The 20,195-nt window shown below is 41.3% G+C and overlaps 2 protein-coding genes across 3 annotated transcripts in view; one reads left to right on the forward strand and one right to left on the reverse strand.

Moving 5' to 3' along the window:
• LOC144687248 (histone-lysine N-methyltransferase NSD2-like) overlaps positions 1-9,456 on the reverse strand; it is a 112,340-nt gene extending 102,884 nt beyond the window's left edge. Inside the window, exons 1-2 of the mRNA XM_078553081.1 lie at positions 9,177-9,456; positions 1,903-2,612 (exon numbers count right to left, since the gene is read on the reverse strand). Of these exons, the coding sequence (XP_078409207.1) occupies positions 1,903-2,583 (681 nt within the window). The 5' untranslated portion in view covers positions 2,584-2,612; positions 9,177-9,456. The remainder of the gene's footprint in view (positions 1-1,902; positions 2,613-9,176) is intronic.
• A 961-nt stretch (positions 9,457-10,417) lies between these two features.
• letm1 (leucine zipper-EF-hand containing transmembrane protein 1) overlaps positions 10,418-20,195 on the forward strand; it is a 130,759-nt gene continuing 120,981 nt past the window's right edge. Inside the window, exon 1 of one of the 2 annotated variants that reach the window (XM_078553148.1) lies at positions 10,418-10,722. In XM_078553148.1, the coding sequence (XP_078409274.1) occupies positions 10,644-10,722 (79 nt within the window). In that variant the 5' untranslated portion in view covers positions 10,418-10,643. The remainder of the gene's footprint in view (positions 10,723-20,195) is intronic. The other variant, XM_078553157.1, reaches the window with a different exon arrangement.

Consider the following 20,195-nt stretch of genomic DNA (forward strand, 5'->3'; position numbering starts at 1 on the left):
ATTTCTGGAAAATGGTAACCGCCAGGATGTTGATAGTGGGGTGGGGGGGGAATTCAGCAATGGTAATGACATTGAACGTCATGCGGTGATGGTTAGATTCTCCCTTGTTGGAGATAGTCATTGCCCAGCACTTGTGTGGCGCTAATGTTACTTTCTACTTGTCAGCACCAAGTCTGAATGCTGTCCAGGTCTTGCTGCATTTGGACATGGACTGCTTCAGTATCTCTGAGAAGTCATGAATGTGCAATGTTCAGCACCAATCACCACTTGAAGCATCTCCTCCTCAAAGATGACCCGTTGTTCTGTTACAGATTTCCCTGTCAGTCTTTGGTTCCATTTTATAATCATCATTAGAACCAAGCCATTCAGGAGCGAAAGCAGGAATAACTTCACACAATAGGCAGTAGAAATCTGGAACCCTCTGCCACAAAAGGTTGTTGAGGCTGAGTCAATTGAAGCATTTAAAGACTGCTTCTGTAAATCTCTTAAGATGAGTATTCAGAAAGCATTAAAGCTTCAACAACAAAAATTGCTGGTTTAGAATTAAAGAATGCAGTCCATATATTTATCTCTCATTTCAGAATGGAGAGTCTGCTAAACAAGGGAAAGCACCCACATCAAATGCCATTTCTCTAGAATTTTATCAATACAGGTAGCAGCAGTATTTTTCTTCCCCTTAACAAGAGCTAAGGATCAATAACAGATGTAATTCAAAATCTAAACCTTTTCCTTGCATACAAGGTAAGCATAAGTACAGTCCTTAAAAGAATAACATGCTTCAGGAACATCAATAAAACAAAAAAAAGTCACCTGGGAGATAACACCTCAATGTGGGAGAGCAATCAATATTCGACAAATTTCAAGCACGTGATAAAAACTGGGAAAATACTTCCTGATTGGCCAGCGTACCAAATGGTTAGAATTTCAAGATGTTAAACATATTTACAGGAGTTTGAACAAACCAAATCTCTGAATTTCAAATAGAAATAGAAAATCCTAGAAACATTCTGCAGATCAGGTGCAGTATTTTGTTTTTAAAGATAGTTTCAAAGCCATATTCCAATTTAAATGAACTACCAGAAAACTTACCCTGATAAACCTGTGCAAATTAACACCTCAGAATATTTAAAATCTGGAATTTTGTAAAATAACAAAAGGAGTGGAAATTTTTCTGAAATTGCAAAAGGAATCTCGTATCAGATATTGGATAGACCCTGAGGGAATAATGAAGGAATTGCCATGACTGGAAACATTTGAAATTTGTTAAGCCTCAAAAAGATAAAGTAATTACTTTATATTAAAAATGGATTTCATGACTTGGAGCAATTTTAATGCAATAGTCTTTGTATTTAAATGATGTATCAATAAAGTAAGTTGTAGTCATGTCAACATATTATCATTTGGCATTACTCTGAATCCCAAAAAACGTCTGAAGGAGATTTCCAAAATCTTAACAAGAGATGTCAATTTTTTTGTTTAATTGAGAAGATTGATAATTAAGAATGTCATGATATTTCAAGCATGGTACTGCAGCCATTTGATAGAGCTTTAAAAAAAGGTGATCTTCATATTGCTGGTAGATGTGGTAAAGCTGCCAATTTGTTCAAGTAACTAATCTGTGAATTAAATTTAATTTATTAAAAAAATTATGCAAATAATATTCTAAACAGAGCCGTACAAATATCATTTTATAAATTATGCTTAACTGCTTTAGATGCTAACGTATACTACAGAAGCTCCCCCTTACTATTCAGGAGTCACTAATCAAACAGATTGATTTGATATCAAAAAAGTGTCAAGTTTTTTATAATTCACATCACATTTCAGTTACAAAAAATAAGATAACCAGCAATAATTTGGTGGTAAACCTGTCCACAAAAGACTATAACTATCCACACTCACCTTTTCATGCTCATCAGGAGAACTGGACGTCTTGGACACAAGTGCCACTTGAGCCAGACTTTGTTCAAGTAACGCATCATACTTCACACTTCTCTTCCTTTTTCTTTTCTCTCTATTTTTTCCTTTGTCTTCATCCTTTTCTTCTTCTTCCTGCTGTGCAGACTCGGGGTCACCTATCTGCAGATCTCCACAAAGTGAGGATTCAAACAGTGGCTTTCCATTCAAGTAAGTTTTAGTAATCCTCAACTTAATCTCTGGTGAACCACTCTTCTTAGGCGTTGTTCGAGGTGGTGTTTTGTTCCCTCTGTTCTCTGTGGAGCATTCAATTGGAGAAGATGCATGCTGGGATGGTGGGTCTTCAACTACATCTGGTGCACCAGAATCTCCATTTAACACAAGAGAAGTTAAATCCTTTAATTTGTCTGATGATCTGTATGCAGAAGCTGCATCATGTCCATTTAATCGGTGTATCACACTATCCTGAAGAGCAGCTGATAATGGTGTGACAGCTTTGTCAGTCAGTATGGAGTGCTCAGAAGTCACTTCACCATTTTGACTCTTCTTATTAGCAATACTAAGGATCTCAGGAACCTGTTTCATAGTTATGGGATTAATCAACTCGTGTGCCAGTGACCGGGAACTCCCCATTACACTCTGTGGAATTCGGTAGGGTTGAGCCATGCTGTATAGATGTTAGCAGTCTCAAAGAGCTTTAGGTGGGCAAAAAGAGAAAAACTGATTATAAAACGTATTTCTGTAATAAAGAAAAATTGCAGTGCAATAATATCAAGTTGACAAATACTTGGAAGTGTTATGCTACCAAAATATTCAAGATAAGAATAATAGAAGTCAGGGGTTATACGGCCCCTTGAGCCTATTCTACCATTCAATTAGATAATGACTGATCTTCTACCTCAACTCAATTTTCTTGCCCAATCACATCCCTTGACTTCTTTACTGCTCAAAAATCTACCACGCTTTGTCTTGGATACATCAATTGACTGAACATTCAAAAGCCCTCTAAGAGAAGATTCATAACTCACGAAGTGAAGAAATTCCTCCTTATCTCAGTCCTAAATGGCTGCCTCCCTTTTCTGAGGCTATGTCCCCTAATTCTCGACTCTCCAGGCAGGGGAGAGCCTGTCAGGCTCTCTAAACATTTTTGTAAAGAATTTTCAATGAGATCACCTCTCATTCTTAATGCCAGATAAAGACCCATTCTGCTTAATCTCTCCTTAAAAGGACACTTCCCTCACCCAGCAAACAAACGCATGAAACTTTGTTGCACCCCTAAGACAAGTCTCCTGGGCAAGTCCAAAACTCTACACAGTACTCCTCACCAATGCCCTATATAACTGCAGCAAGGAACAATGGCTATCAATCATTCGGCACCCTAATTACTTGCTATACCATGTTAACTTTGTCATTTTTGTACATCCCTTTACATGCTAACAGTTACTAGTCTCTCACCTTTTAAAAATAATTTGCTTTTCCAATCTTCCTTTCAAGTAGGTATCTTCATGCTTTCCCAAATCATACTAAATCTGTCACCTCTTGCCAATGCAACTCTCCCTCCTACTCACCACAGTTTACTTCCCCACCTAGATCTGTATCGTCAGCAAACTTGGTTCCCTCATCTCAGTCATTGATATGGATTGTAAATAGCTGAGGCCCAAGCACTGTTTCTAGATGCATTCATTTCATTATACCCAGTCATTGTGAAAAAGACCAGTTTATTTCCATTCTGTTTTATGTCCATTAACTTACCCTCAATTTATGCTAATATACTGCCCCATCCCATAAGCCCCAATCTTGTGTAACAGCCTTTCATGTGGCATCTTATCGTATGCCTTCTGAAAATCCAAACATGCAACATCCACTGGCTCTCCCTTATTTATCTTGCTAGTTTTATCCTCAAAAATCTCAATGATGGTCAAACATAGTTTCCTTTTCATAAAACTGTGTTAATTCTACCTAATCATAGCAATTTCCCAAATACCTAGCTAACACACACTTAATAGATTCTAGCATTTTTCCTACTATTGATGCCAGACTAACTGATCCATAGTTCCCTGCTCTCTCCTTCTTGAACAACAGGGTTACACTTACACTTCAGGGACCATGGACGATCAATGCTTCCACCATCTCTGCTGCCAACTCTTAAAACCCTTAGGTCTGAGCCATCAGGTCCAGGGAATTTGTTGGCTTTTAGTCCCATTAACGTTTCCAGAACCTTTTATTTTACTAATATTAATTATGTTAAGCTCCTCACTCTAATTAGACACTTGGCTCCCCACAGTTTCCAGTATTGTCTCTTCTATTACAAAGACAGGCAAAACATTTTTTTTTAAATTCACGGGATGTGGGCTTTGCTGGCTGGGCCAGCATTTATTGCCCATCCCTAGATGCCCTGGAGAAGGTGGTGGTGAGCTGCCTTCATGGGCTGCAACGGTTCAAGGCAGCAGCTCACCACTGCCTTCTCAAAGGCAACAAATGTTGGCCCAGCTAGCAAAGCCCTCAGCCCGTGAATGAATTTTAAAAATTACTTAACATTTCTGTTTCCATATACCCACTATATTTTCTCCTGTCTCTACCTCTAAGGGACCCACGTTTACTTTCAAAAATCTTTTCCTTTTTACATACTTATAGAAACTGATTAAGAGTTTTTACATTTCTTGCTAGTTGACTGCATTCTATTTTCTCCCTCTATCAATTTCTTGGTCATCCTTTGTTGATTTTTAGAATCTTCCCAATCCTCAAGCTTACCAATCTTTTCAGCACCATTGTAAACCTCTTCTTTTAATCTATTAATAAACTTCTCTAGCTAGGCTTGGCTGTACCCTTCTCAGAATTACGAAATTGTTAGTGTGGATAGAGGCCATTTGGCCCATTGTGTTTGTACCAGCTCTCCAAATGAGCCATTCACTTACTGTCATTTTCTCACTAACCCTGTACATTGTTCCTTTTCAGATAATAGCTAATTCCTTTTTGAATGCTTTGATTGCACCTGCCTCCGCAAACTCTCAGGAAATGCATTCCAGGCCTTCATCAATCGCTCCCCAAAAAAGTTCTCTCATATTGCTTTTGCTTCTTTTGTCAATTACATTAAATTTGCGCCCTCTCGCTCTTCTCATGACTGGAACAGTGTCTCCCTATCTACTCTGTCCAGACCCCTCATGATTTTGAATATCTCCATCAAATCTTCTCTCAAACGTCTTTTCTCTAATCTAATTTCATAACTTAAGTTACTCATCTCTGGAACCCTTCTCAGCCTCGGGTCAGACACAATACTCCAGCAGAGGCCAAACTAGTGTCTTATTCAAGTTCAACATAACCTCCTTGCTCTTGTGCTCTATGTCCCTATTGATCAAACCTAGGACACCATATGCTTTATTAACTATTCTCTCAACCTGTCCTGTCACCTTCAATGACTTATACACATCTACACCCAGGTCCCTCTGCTCCTGTGCCTCCATTAGAATTTTACCATTTATTTTATATTGCCTCTCCATGTTCTTCCAAGCAAAATGAATCATTTCACATTTCTCTGGACTGAAGTTCATCCGCCATCTGTCCACCCATTGCACCAACTTATCTACGTCCTTTTGAAGTTCTACACTATCCTCAAAGTTCACAATGCTTCCAAGTTTTGTATCATCCAGTGGCAGTTTTATTCCTCAAGGGGGTGTATATTCACTCAGGCCTATCCGGTCTTCTGTTCAATGTGACATTGAACACTTTACAAGATTTCCAATTAAAATATCCACTGACATATAAAACTATACACAACGTACACAGACACAAAAAGCCCTATTGCTCACTGAACCAGTACATTATCTGGTATGGTATGTGTACAGCCTAGCAAAGTTTCAAGTTAGGTTCCATAAACTGTATGACATTAAGTGATCGCTGTAGGAATGTAATTGAGGTGTTAAAATGGCTTCAGCAATCCTAGACTAAGCAGTGCTTTAAACCAGCTTGAGTTCCAACTCCTGATCGCCAAACAATCCCCAGTTAAAATCTGCATGTGGACCACAGGTGAGGGCAAGTTTTGAAGCCATGAAAACAAAATAGCCTGCTGATAATCATAAAGAATCAGATGAACATTCGCTACTTGGATACCATACTTCAGCAAGAACTAATGCCAAATAACAAAGAACAGGAAATAGGTGATTTAATTTGTGAAAGTAACAGTGTTTGTTCATCAGGCAATGCAAGGTCTAAATTTTAGAGTAGAAAATAAAAAAGCGGGCTCCTTAATGGCTTCATAGCATTGACTAAAATTGTGATTTACAATCGAACCTTAGTTTGCTCTGTTAATTGTCATCAGTTGGGAAAGTGACTTTGATATTTGATTGGCCACAATGTCTCTATTATCGTAACAAGAAAAACAGCTCCGGTTTTGACTCTCAATTGGTTGCTAAAGTGCACATGTGGACACAAGATGAAGGCAGGATCCACCTTTGGTTTGGGGTCTGCCATATCAAACAACCTGACATTACAAAGTCACTTGGGAAATCTATCACGGGGTTGCTGCCATCCATGGAACTATAGCCTAGGACATAACAGTTTTGAGAGAGGTGACTGAAAACCAAACATCAATTCTAAAGTTCTGTCCTGACCTTCCACCCAACTCTCATTAACCAAAATTTTATTCCCTCAAAGCTACAAAGCTGTTAATTATGACTTTATTACATCCTTGACTAAAAGTCTCTTGGGGGAAAGTAATAGCTATTCTTAAAAATAAATGTATTTATTTTGTAATTTTCTGCTGCCCTCCTTTTAGGTCTCTGTGCGCAACAGCTACCAAGGTAGCTTCAATACTACCCACACCAGAGTAAGTGAGAGGTAATTGTCTTTTCCTGTAACAAGGTGCTCAAGGTACGCAATTTAGCACCTCGCATGAGAAAATGGCCAAGCCTTGAAACTCACCATGTGGCTGTAAATGATCTGTGAATCTATACTGTACTACAAGGCACAGTATTAAGTGATCAGGTTATCTAAAATCAAGGGGTCACGATCTCAAGGTGTCCCAAAATGCTTTACAGCCATGAAGTATTTTTTGAAGTCTAACTTCTGTTGTAATGCTGAAAATGCCACAGCCAATTTTCCCAAAGCAAGGTCCTACAAACAAAAATGTGATCATGAATAGATAATTTTGTTTTAGTAATGTTGGTTGAGGGATATAAATATTTACCACCTGTTCTTCTTCAAAATAATGCTATGGGGTCATTTAGGTCCACCTGCAAAGTCAGAAGGATCTTGTTTTATATTCTCAAGCGAAAGATGGCCTAGATTATGTGCTCAAGCCTCTAGTGCACACCAGAAGTTTCTACAACATTTTAAATAGTGTGCTACATTAAAAGAAAAGTCGTAATTTGGCAATTTCCTAGACTGTGAAATCCCAATATCAACAGAAGGATGCAGAGAGCAGAAGCCAAACAATTTCCAAGGTTGAAGGGACAATTGATAGAAGGCCAGCAAACTCAGGCAGCTACTGTGTACCTCCCATCCGATGGATTGATAACAACAAGTGGACATATTTCACCTATTGCCATACCAAATAGAAGGCTTTAAGAAAGAATCAAGTGGGGAAGGGAAAATAACCAAAAAGTAAATTAAAATTGGATTCCATTACGTAATGACCAGGACAGCTCTCAAATTGTAGTGCTGTACACGTAAAAAAAAAAGCCCAAAGGCCAATAAAGACCATGTCAATTATCTAGGCCCATTTTGGACCTTTTTTTAAAAAAGGTATGTTTGCTAATCTTAACAATTCTTATTGATATTTAACAGATGATAAATTGGGATGACCAAAGCACGAAAGTTGCTAATGGTAGCATATTGCCTCACTATTTACTGCAGCTCGATTTTTACTTAGAGTTTCAGAAAACCTTATTCATTCTCCAAAAAAAAAAGCAAAACTAAAAAGTTCCATCTGTTTGTGTTAGGACTTCTAAAGCTTTCTCAAAGCTACATTTAAAACAAAATGTTACTGCCTCATGCCATCTTCTATCATTTAAGGTATCATCTTAAGCAACTATTGCCACATCACATTTAAATCTGTTCCATGTGTGATTCAAATATTACATTATTATGCAATACACCACTTTTGGTGGGAGCCTGAGTTCAAAGTATTAATTTCAAACCTGAATCTAGAAAATAAAGCAAGCCCAGTTGGGAAGTTGTAGATCAACGCATCTCAGATTAGCAGAAGCAATGTTTCAAAAGCTTTGATTATGAATAACTTAATTAAATTAAAATACTCTATTTTTAAATGTAACCTAAATGGGCTCACTGAAGAGCATGGCAGGCAATTAGGTTTGCAATCAATATTAAGGCATATTCCCATAAAATAGGGTAATCCAAATGTGTTTTTAGTTCATCAAAACATGATGACATCATGCTGAATTATCAACCCATTCAAAAGTACTTTTTCATTCATTTCATGTCAACTGTTCAGATGACTAATTTGGACCACAAATATACATTTTATTCACTGAACTGCAGCACAATCCTGAACATTACAGTAAACCAGTCAGTATGAGATAAATCAACAATTTCAGTTAACTCCTTGATTCTTTCGGGGTCAGAAATGTTTTAATCATAAAACAATCAGTTGTACTAAAGCAAAAGAATAAACGAACACGTAACTATTTTAAAAAATGTTACATCGACCATATCATGAAAACTTTTCCGACTTACAAACCTAGTCTGCAGCATTAACCGAAGTATTTCTTTCGTTTAATCTGTTTCTCCCGTTATCTTTATCACGAGGGATTAGCAACTTGCATCAAACACAAACAGTTTTGTTAATTCCACTCAATACTCGAAGCGCAACAAATACAACCGAAGTACTGCGTTGACAAAAATGGCCTTTTTGTCATTCCAATGGTCCATTCCCAGCAGGTCTCCTGCTGGATGCAGCACATCCTACTTTTTTTTTCCTGCAAAAAATTTCTGCCACATATTTACAAAATCTCCACTGGATCTAAAGCCATCCACCAGGGCTGTGCGTGCTTTTTTTCTTGTCAAATAAAAAAGACAAAAAACAAAACAAAAAAAAAAAAACACCTGTTGCAAGACCGAAATTAAATTTCAAACCATCCCGAAAAGAGACCAACATAAAATTAAAAGACCCAATCTTAAAAATTTAACAAACATGGCTGCCCTCCATACATCCAGCAGGCAGGCAGGCAGGCAACAGCAGCAATGCAGATTCAACCCCACAGCAGCTTTTTTTTTAAAAAAAAAACGATTGAATCTGCGCTCACCGTGCTTGCAGACATCCGAAATTATTAATCGCCCGTGTGCAATGAAATAATAGATAACTGGATCTTTTAAAATGGAATACATACGCAGAAGACCTGTATGGGGAGGAAGGGGGGGGGGGGGGGGGGGTGGAGGGAGGTTAAAGAATAAAAAGACGCTAAAATCTCATTCCCTGTTCAAGAGACTGACTGACTGCCCAGCTTCTGATTGGACCAATTCAGGGTCTAGTTCTCTCCAACTAAGTAGCCACCTCTTCTCATTCAGCCACCTTTTTTTTTTCCCACCTCCCTCCGGCCCGCTATGCGGTTTACACCGCAAAAAAGGGAGAGAGGGAAAGGAGGAGAGAGAGAGATAGGAGGGGGGGGGGGCCGCAATGGAAAGGCATGAGATTTGAGGTCAGGTAAAAAAAATAATGCACATGAAAAGAAAAGCAGCGAACCTGTTTATCCGTGCATCTTCCTGAGCCAGGGGGTGTGGGGGGGTTACTGTACTTTGAATGAGTACAGTAACTCACTCCTTCACTCCCTCATCCTCATCATCCTCCTTCTTCTTCCACCAAGCCAATCAGCGCGAAAATTCTCGCTTCCCATTGGCTGCGGCCGGGACGGAGTTGTTTGGGGGGGGGGTGGGGAAGAGAGGGGAGAGGGAGCGCGAGGGAAAAAAGAAACACGAGATTTCACGCAACTTTCCATCCATTTTATTTTAAAATAAAGCTTCAAGTATTTTTAAATCCTTATTTTTCACCCAACCATTTCCTCAAGGGCTTGCGATAAAATAATTTAAAAAGCCGAACGTTGAAAACGCGTGACGTCACAGGCTCGCAAGCATCTTTTTTTGAATTGAAAAGGTCCCCACCTCCCCCTCCCTTGGCTCGAGACATGGGGGGAAACAGCCACACACACACACGCGCGCGCGCCGCGGTTCCCACCTCTCCCCCTCCCCAACCGAACCTGATTTAAAAAGGCAAGCTCGCGGGGCCCACGTGACCGGCGTTCACAAGCGCCCGTTGAATTCTTCCCCCCCCCCCGGGCAGGTTCTGCCAGGCGGTTCGAGCGAGCTGCGCGCCATTTACGAAAGGCCGACCAATGAGAGGCTGGACTCGGTGTTGGGGGAGGTGGAGCACGGCAGGGGAGTGGGTGCGGTGTTGCTGGGCAGGATGACGCAGGAGCGTGGGCTGTGTTTTTGTTTTGATTGGTTGGTTGTCGGCGGGATGGTTTCTCCCCCCCCACCCCCCCCCAGTGGCGTCGCAGTGCAGCCCCTTGCAGGCCGGTGGCGGATGGATGAGGAAATCTCACTGGTGTCTTCACACACAGAGGGAGAGCTGGGAGCGATATGGTGCCGTGACTCATTGAAACGTGCAGGGGGAATTTTGTTTGTGATGTGTTTCACTAAATGGTGGCTCCCTTCGATGTGAAGCTTTCACTCCCGACATTTTCCTTTGTAGACGGTGCTCAAGAACGATAACGAAAATGACCTTCATGTTGTTTACAAACGGCCGGTCATCGATATGGAAGACGCTTAACGTGATGTGTCGGGGGGTGAGGAAAGGTACGTGCAATTCTCCCGAGCGAGAGAGAGAGAGATAAATGCTGCTGGGTGTTTCATCTTGCGACCTGAGATCAAAGCCCAACGGGTGACAGTCATGAGTTTCGGATCAAAAATTACATCCAATTATGGAAATGCCGTCCTGTGCCTGTGTGGAAAAGAAAACTACCAAAGCTGGGCGGATTTATTTAAATTTGCAGTGGGCCTGAGCTGCTGGTGTGCGGTTTACCTTTCAATTATCAAACGTTAAACATTTTAAGTATCTCCCACACCCTCCCCCGCCCCGATGAAGTGTAGCCATCAGTTGCCTGTACATATTTTTTCCCCCCCCCCCTTAGAGCCATAATGTAAAATGGGCCCAGGAACCTCGATGTTTTTTTTTTCTCTCTTCCTCTCTCTCATACTCGAATGATTTGAAGGCGGTCACTTGTTGCTATGGTGTCAATTCCCTTTAAACTCCGCTGTCCTGACAGATAAAATGCGAGGCCGCTTAGATTTAGTACACTCATGTTGCTTGAACCGTGAAGAAAAGTAGCTTTTATCCCCCCCTGATCGAGTTCCTTTTTATATTTTAACTGCCTTGCTTGCTTGCTTGATTTTTATGTAGGCTCCAAGAGCCTGGCCAATTTGCAGAAGCCGAGAGGTGTTTTCAACCTTCACTTCAGCTCTAGATTTTCGGTGCCAGTCTCCCCATTGAATGACTTAAATTCTATTACAGAGATAGAGTGCCCTGGACGCTGGCAATTGGCAATAAATGATAACAGAAAATGATGGAAATACTCAGGTCAGACAGCATCTGTGGAGGGTGAAGCAGTTAACGTTTTGGGTCGGTGACCTTTTGCCAGAACTGTGAAATGTTAGATGTTAGAGGATTTAAGCAAGTACTGAAGCAGGGAATCGGGGTGGTGGGTGGAATTAGGAGGAAATTCATATATATTGTTGCCAAAGCTTAAAATTGTGAAACAAACACTATTTTGCATATACACACTGCTGCAGCCTTATTAAGAATTGGTGTTTGTTTTGAGGTATTTGAAGATTATTGACTTCATATCTTAATTTAAAGGGCCCGCTGCTTTTAAAGCACCTTGGTTAAATTATAATTGCAAATTGTGATTTATATTCCATATTTGCAAATGTTTATGCTTTACTGCTAAATGTTGGGGCCATGTAATATTGTTTTTCTAAGAGGTTATAAAGGACTAAATGCACAAAGCTATTTTTACTGAATGATTTGCTTCTGGAACACTAACTCTGTAATGAATGCAAATACATGGAACAATTTTAATTATGTACTAGGTTAAGCATTCAAGATTTAGGTTAATGATTCCAAGGATCATATCTCTTGCATGCGTTGTGAAAGGAATTTTGATGATGCAATAACTGTAATTAATAGTGCTCTGCTTGTGATAATTTCATAGTCTTTTTGTACTCAACTATTTCACACTGTTTCCAAAATGCAATAACAAATTCCCTTGTACTCCTCAAATTATTGTGTGCATAAAGTAATGGTTTCAAGAGGCTAAGTTATTGAGAACAAGCTACCTTGTCCAAATCCTGTGGCTTTGTTTTCACATGAATACCGCCGCCACCACATGGCTTGCATTTAGAACTTTAACTGGACCATAATTTTGACTGGACCAAAGATTGGCACTTCCGTATCCGACTATCTGCCACCCAAGAATAGATAGACTGTAGTACAAGCTAATGTGCACGTTGATTCCGTTGTTATGACCTCACAAAATGAGATTCTGGTACCTTAGTTACATAATGTGCACAAACATTACAGCTGTAAAATTGGAGCTTCAACACCCTAAGCAGAGATCTGAGAGCAATGACCTGTGATCCCACTTGGATCATATATAAAAAAAAAGCAGTCTTTGTTATGAGGAAACTGATAAGGTGAAAGAATTGACCCCACTACTTTAACATTAAGCAATTTGCAAGATTACATTAAAGGGTTTTGCATGCCATGTCAGCAGCTGGGAATTCACTTTAAGATTAAATATAAATAAATTAATCTGGAGATTTAAAAAAACTAATTGGTGATTGTCATAACCATAAAAGTATGTTTCAACGACAGCTTGCATTTATATAGTACCTTTACAGGTGCTTCACAGCAATATTATTATATAGCTCTACATTCGTAGGATGTACAGATGCATGACACAGAAACTGACCATTTGACCCGACCAGTCCGGTTCTTATGCTCCACTTGCCTCTTCCCATCGTTTCTTATCTGAATCTACATTGTAACGTTCTATTTCCTTCTCCCTCAAATGGTTGTCTAGCTTCCCCTTAAATATGACCTATTTGAATAATGAAGCAAAATTTGGCAGGTCACAATGTAATACCAGAGCAGGTGGACAAAAGCTTGGTTCAAGAGGTTGGTGTTAATGAGCCTCTTAAAGGAGGAGAGAGAGAGTTAGAAATGCTGAAAAGTTTAGTCCCAACAGTGAAGCAATTAAAATCTGAGATGCTCAAGGGACCAAATAGATGTGTGCAGATATTTTGGAGGGCTGTGAGGCTGGTTGAAGGGGGTGAAGCCATGGAAGTATTTGAAAGCAGCGATGAGTATTTAAAAATTGAAGTATTGGCTCCCGGAGAGCAATGTAGGTCAGTGAACACAAGGTTAATGGGTGAATTGGACAAGGTGTGAGTATGGGCATGGGCAGCATGGTTTTGGATGACCAAGAGTTTTCGGAAGATAGAATATGGAAAGTCAGCATGGAGTGCATTGGAATAGTTAAGTCTAGAGTTAACAAAGGCATGAATGAGGGTTTCAGCAGAAAATTATGAGGCAGTGGTAGATTCAAGTGATATTGCAGAGGTGGAAATAGGCAGTCTTAGTAATGGCACGGGTATGCAATTGGAAGCTCCTCTTGGTGTCAAATACGACATCAAGGTTATGAGCAGTCTGGTTCTGCCTCAGATAGTTGCAAGAGAGAGGAATGGAGTCAGTGGCAAGGGAGCAGTGTCTGTGACAGGGACACAGCTTTGGTCTTTGCTATACTCAATTTGGAGGAAATTTCTGCTTACTTGACATCCAGTATTGGATGAGCAATCTGATAATTTAGCGATGGTGGAGAGCTGGGTGTCAGCAGCATACGTGTGAAAGCTAACGCATTGATTTTGGATGATGTTGGCAAGGGGCAGCAAGTAGATGAGAAATAGATTGGGGCCAAGCATAATGCTGTGGGGGAGCAGAAAGTGAACTTGTTGCGGTGATACTCTAGCTATGATTAGATAGATTAGAATAGAAGCAAGCAAATGCAGCCACACCGAGCCAGAGGCATTGGAGGAGGATGCTGTGGCCAACTATGTCAAAGATGGTAGACAGCTAGAGAAAGATGAAGAGGGGTAATTTATTTTGTCACAGTCATATAGGATTTCAATTGTGACTTTGTTGGGAGCCATTTCATGATTGTGGCAGGGACAAATATCTGTTTTGGAGGGATTCAGTCATGGTTTTCAGGGAAAAGTGGACACTGATTTGGGAGGGGAGGGGCAACAGGTTCAAGGACTTCGTGGAGGTAGGGCAGTAGTTTACAAAGACGGTGGGGTTAAGAATTGGTTGTTTTCCAGTGAAGGCTGGTTTTGAATGAAATAACCATTAATAATATCAACAAGATGGAAACCAGGAGGGGAAGTTGTGTAGTCAGTTGTTTAATCGGAATAGGGCTGAAAGAGCAGGAGTTGGGTTTTATGGAGGAGATAAGCTTAGATGGGCCATGAGGTGAGATTGGAGTGAAACTAGAGAACACTGCGAGTTCAGGGCTACAGTAGAGGCAACTTTAGAAGAAGTTTGGCTGAGTAGGCTTGGGGAAGCGAGTGAAGTGACAGGCAGCTAAATCTTGATGACAAAGTAGTCCATGAGCTCCTTTCTACTTATGTTGGAGGTAAGGGAGGAGGAGAAAGAAAGGCAGTTTAGATTAGAGAACAGAAGCTGGGGGTTACCTTTGCATTCCAAAATGATCCTGGAATAATGAGCAATTTTAGCAGATGAAGGAAGGACCTGACAGGATGCTTTTGTCTAGCCAGATCTGACAGTGAATAGCTAAGCTGGTTGACTGTCACATTCATTCAAGTCTGCATCTCTTGGACCTCAGGGAACATAAATGAGGGCCTAACTTTGGCATCAAGGGTGTGGTTGTGCAAATCAGTAGCTGCAGTAATGTGGTGAATGTGAAGGCCAGTTGGGATATTGAAAGTGCAATTGTAATTGAATTGTGGGGTAGTTTTTTTTTATGGGGCAAACAAACAAGGAGGTAGCATTGGGAGTGGAAAATGATACAAAGAAGTTATCAGAGCTGGCCTAATGTGATTGATACAACGGTTGTAGCAGGGCCACATGGAAGTCAGGTCAGTATCACAATAATAACCGGACAGACCAGCCAGCGTCAACTAGCATGTTGGATTTGGAAATGACAAAGGCACACCAAGTTCAGTCGGTCCTGCCACATCCTCCTCGCCAGTATCAGGGGACTTATGTCAAAGTTGGGTGTGCTACCCCACCGCTTGGCATTGTCACACTCTCAAAATCAGAGTTTTCAGTCAATATCCCAGACTCCTCCATAACCACCCCTGGCCATGCCCTGCCCTACAGGTAGGGCAGACCTGCCAGCAGAGTTGGTAGGGACTGACTCCAGGAGTCCTCAACATTGACTTCGGAACCCTTGGAATCTCGTGTCTTCAGGTCAGTCATGGGCAAGGAGATCTGATTACCACCTACTTCCTCCTTCAGCTGATGAATCAGTACTCCTCCGTGATGCACACCACTTGGAAGAAGCATTGATTGTAGCAAGAACACAATGCACTCTGGGTGGGGATCTTCAATGTCCATCACCAATAGGCTTAGTAACACTATCACTGACCTAGGTTGCTGAGTCCTAATGGACTGAGATGTCAGGATGGGCTTGTGGCAGGTGCTGAGAGAACCAACAGGAGGGAACCTTACTTCATCTCTCCCTCAACAATCTACCTGTCGCAGATGCATCTGTCCTTGATGGTATTGGTAGCAGTAACCACCACAGAGTCCTTGTGGAGACACAGTCCTGTCCTTACAGAGGTTACCCTCCATCGTGCTGTGTTGAACTACTGCTGTGCTCAATGGGATAGATTCAGAGCAGATCTAGCAGCTGCAATCGGGGCACTATGAGGCGCTGTGGGTCATCAGCAACAGAATTGTATTCAACCACAATCTGTAACCTTATCGCACTCTACCGTTACCATCAAGTCAGAGGATCAACTTTGGTTCAATGAGGATTGTAGGATAGCATGCCAGGAGTTGTAGTGGGTGAACCTAAAAATGCAGTCAACCTGGTGAAGTTGTTTTGGCCCAATCAGTCCATGCTGGTATTTATGCTCTGCCCAAGCCTCCTCTCATCTCTAAATCTACCATTGTAAGCATCTATTTCCTTTTCCTTTAAATGCTTGTCTAGCTTTCCTTTAAATGCATCAAAATTGCATGCTTCAATCACTCCCTGTGGTAGCGATTTTCATATTCTTACCGCTCTTTTCCGTGAAGAATTTTTCTTGAATTCCCTATTGAATTTCTTGGTGACCATCTTATTTATTGACTGCTTCTAGTTATGCTTTACTCCGCAAGAGGAAACATTTTCTCTCTATCCACTCTATCATCTTTCTTAACCCCTATTAGATCAACCTTCACCCCTCTCTCTCTTTGAGAAAGAAGAAACACCCACGCACTTCTGGTATCATCCATGTAAATCTCTCACTCCCCCTGTCTTCTGCCCTCCTCTCTCGTCTCTCGGTAGCATCTTCGATTTGAGAGTTGCCAAACCACAGCTTACGCTGTGATTTTAGTGTGGGGCAGGCCCCAGGTCTACCACAGCTGGAACACAGATCAAACCCAGTGCTGTTGGCATTATTCTAAACCATAAGTTAGCAGTCTAGCTAACTGAGCTGACCAGCCCCTGACACCCTCTCTAGTGCCTACATTTTAATTGTACCTCACTAGAAATAAAGCTTAGTGCTTGGTTTGCTTTTCCAGTAGCTTGTTAACCTGTAGTGCAACTTTGTGATTGATGTATTTGTACTCGGATCCCTTTATTCCTCTACCCGACCTAGACTTGCACCTTCCAAGTAATAAGCGGCCTCTCAATTTTTCCTACCAAAATGTATTGCTTCAAATTTTTGTTTTGACCTTCCTTTGCCAATTATTTGTCCCTTCTGCAAGTTTATTAATGTCCCACTCTTTGGATTGCTAGCTGGCTTCAAAACAGAAAGCATTCTGCCAGTTGACCCCTGACTCCACATTCTCTGATCTTATTCATTACTCTGTTATTGGGCACCTTATTGAAGGCTTTTTTGAAAATCCAAATAAGTTACATCTAGAAACCCAGATAAACTACATGTACACATGCATACACTTTAGTAACTCAAGATTCCTTCAACAGCACCTTACAAACCTGTGACCATGACTGTCTAGAAGAACAAGGGAAGCAGATGCATAGGAACACCACATCCAAGTTCCCTCTGAGCCTCACACCATCCCAACTTGGAAAATATATCCAGAAAATGCTGGAAAAACTCAGCAGATTTGGAGAGAGAAACAGAGTTAATGTTTCTTCCTGAAGAAGAGTCATATGGACTCTAAACGGTAACTCTGTTTCTCTTGTCACAGATGCTACCAGACCAGCTAAGTTTTTTTTTCAAGCAATTTTTGTTTGTATTTCAGATTTCCAGCATCTGCAGTATTTTGTTTTGTTATATTGTTACTTTGGTCAAAATCCTGAACCACTCTATCAGCGGCACTGGGAGTTTCTTCACCTCCTGGACTGCAGCACTTCAAAGAGGTGGCTCGTGACCACTTTCTCAAGGACAATTAAGGATGGGCAATAAATACTGGTCTTGCCAGTGATGCCCACATCCCAGAAGTGAATTAAAAGAAGAAACGTCCTGAGCATCATGAAATAGAAAATCAGCTGCAAGTGTGTGGCAGTCCTGTATCCCCTTTCAGAGATCAGTGGAAATTTGTTTTTAAACAGCCTCAAATTTGACCACCTAGGTCAATAACTATTTGGTATTATTGTCTAATGCTGAGCTAAGACTGTTGATTTGGGATTTGTTTTCTTTAACTATGGTAATGTCACCTATCATGGAAAGAAATGCATAGGAGAATGGTCGACCAGTAAAGGGGCCATTATGCTGGATATTGGGGACTTTGAGCCATAGTTAGAGTTAGCTTTGGACAATAGTACTTTTTCATGCAGCAGGTTCCAACCTGGCATACTTGGTCTTATCAAACCATTTCCATTATTTGAGTAGTTCCAGATCGAACTGAACATGCTACAATTATCAGCAAACATGTTTTTGAAATCTGCACTGGTCTGGTTATATTCCTATTATTTTTGACACAAAAATCAGTAAGAATCTAACTGTTTACCAAACCAAGGGTCTTCATACTGCATGATTTTAGTTCAACTCCTAAAAACAACTGCTTCTATAATGCCTCATGTTTGAGGATGGGACAAGAAATTGTTGCAAAACTTGGAGACCATAAGACATAGGAGCAGAAATTAGGCCATTCGGCCCATCGGGTCTGCTCCGCCATTCAATCATGGCTGATAAGTTTCTCAACCCTATTCTCCCGCCTTCTCCCCGTAACTTTTGATCCCCTTACCAATCAAGAACCTATCTGTCTTGGTCTTAAATACACTCAATGACCTGGCCTCCACAGCCTTCTGTGGCAATGAATTCCATAGATTCACCACTCTCTGGCTAAAGAAGTTTCTCCTCATCTCTGTTCTAAAAGGTCTTCCCTTTACTCTGAGGCTGTGCCCTCAGGTCCTAGTCTCTCCTACTAATGGAAACATCTTCCCCACGTCCACTCTATCCAGGCCTTTCAGTATTCTGTAAGTTTCAATCAGATTCCCCCCTCATCCTTCTAAACTCCATCGAGTATAGACCCAGAGTCCTCAAACGTTCCTCATATGTTAAGCCTTTCATTCCTGGGATCGTTCTCGTGAACCTCCTCTGGACCCTCTCCAGGGCCAGAACATCCTTCCTGAGATACGGGGCCCAAAATTGCTCACAATATTCTAAATGTGGTCTGACCAGAGCCTTGTAAAGCCTCAGCAGCACATCCCTGCTTTTATATTCTAGTCCTTTCGAAATAAATGCCAACATTGCATTTGCCTTCCTATCTACTGACTCAACCTGCAAGTTAACCTTAAGAGAATCCTGGACTAGGACTCCCAAGTCCCTTTGCACTCCAGATTTCTGAATTCTCTCCCCATTTAGAAAATAGTCTATGCCTCTATTCTTCCTACCAAAGTGCATGACCTCACACTTCCCCACGTTGTATTCCATCTGTCACTTCTTTGCCCATTCTCCTAACCTGTCCAAATCCTTCTGCAGCCTCCCCACCTCCTCAATACTACCTGTTCCTCCACCTATCTTTGTATCGTCTGCAAACTTAGCCAGGATTCCCTCAGTTCCTTCATCTAGATCATTAATGTATAAAGTGAAAAGTTGTGGTCCCAACACTGACCCCTGCAGAACTCCACTAGTCACCGACCGCCATCCTGAGAAGGACCCCCTTATCCCCACTCTCTGCCTCCTGCCAGACAGCCAATCTTCTATCCATGCTAGTACCTTGCCTCTAACACCATGGGCTCTTATCTTACTGAGCAGCCTCCTGTGCGGCACCTTGTCAAAGGCCTTCTGGAAGTCCAAGTAGATAACATCCATTGGCTCTCCTTTGTCTAACCTACTCGTTACCTCCTCAAAGAATTCTAACAGATTTGTCAGGCATGACCTCCCCTTGATGAAACCATGCTGACTTTGCCCTATTTTATCATGCACTTCCAAGTATTCTGAAATCTCATCCTTAATAATGGACTCTAAAATCGTACCAACGACTGAGGTCAGGCTAATCGGCCTGTAATTTCCCGTCTTTTGCCTCACTCCCTTCTTACATTAGCGATTTTCCAGTCCTCTGGGACCTTCCCTGACTCCAGTGATTCCTGAAAGATCACCACTAATGCCTCCACTATCTCTTCAGCTATCTCCTTCAGAACTCTGGGGTGTAATCCATCTGGCCCAGGTGATTTATCCACCTTCAGACCTTTCAGTTTTTCTAGCACCTTCTCCTTGGCAATGGCCACCATAGTCACCTCTGCCCCCCGACTCTCTTGAACTTTGGGGATGTTACTTGTGTCTTCCACCATGAAGACTGACACAAAGTACCTATTCAGTTCCTCCGCTTTTTCTTTGTTCCCCACTACTACTTCTCCAGCGTAATTTTCCAGCGGCCCAATGTCCACTTTTGCCTCTCTCTTACCCTTTATATATCTAAAAAAACCTCTTGCAATCTTCTTTTATATTACTGGCTAGTTTACCCTCATATTTAATCTTCTCCCTCCTTATTTCTTTTTTAGTTGTCCTCTGTTGGTCTTTGTAGGCTTCCCAATCCCCTGGTTTCCCATTGCTCTTCGCCACATTGTATGCTTTCT

This window comes from Cetorhinus maximus, chromosome 1 (genome assembly GCF_964194155.1).
Source record: "Cetorhinus maximus chromosome 1, sCetMax3.hap1.1, whole genome shotgun sequence".
Lineage (NCBI taxonomy): Eukaryota > Metazoa > Chordata > Chondrichthyes > Lamniformes > Cetorhinidae > Cetorhinus > Cetorhinus maximus.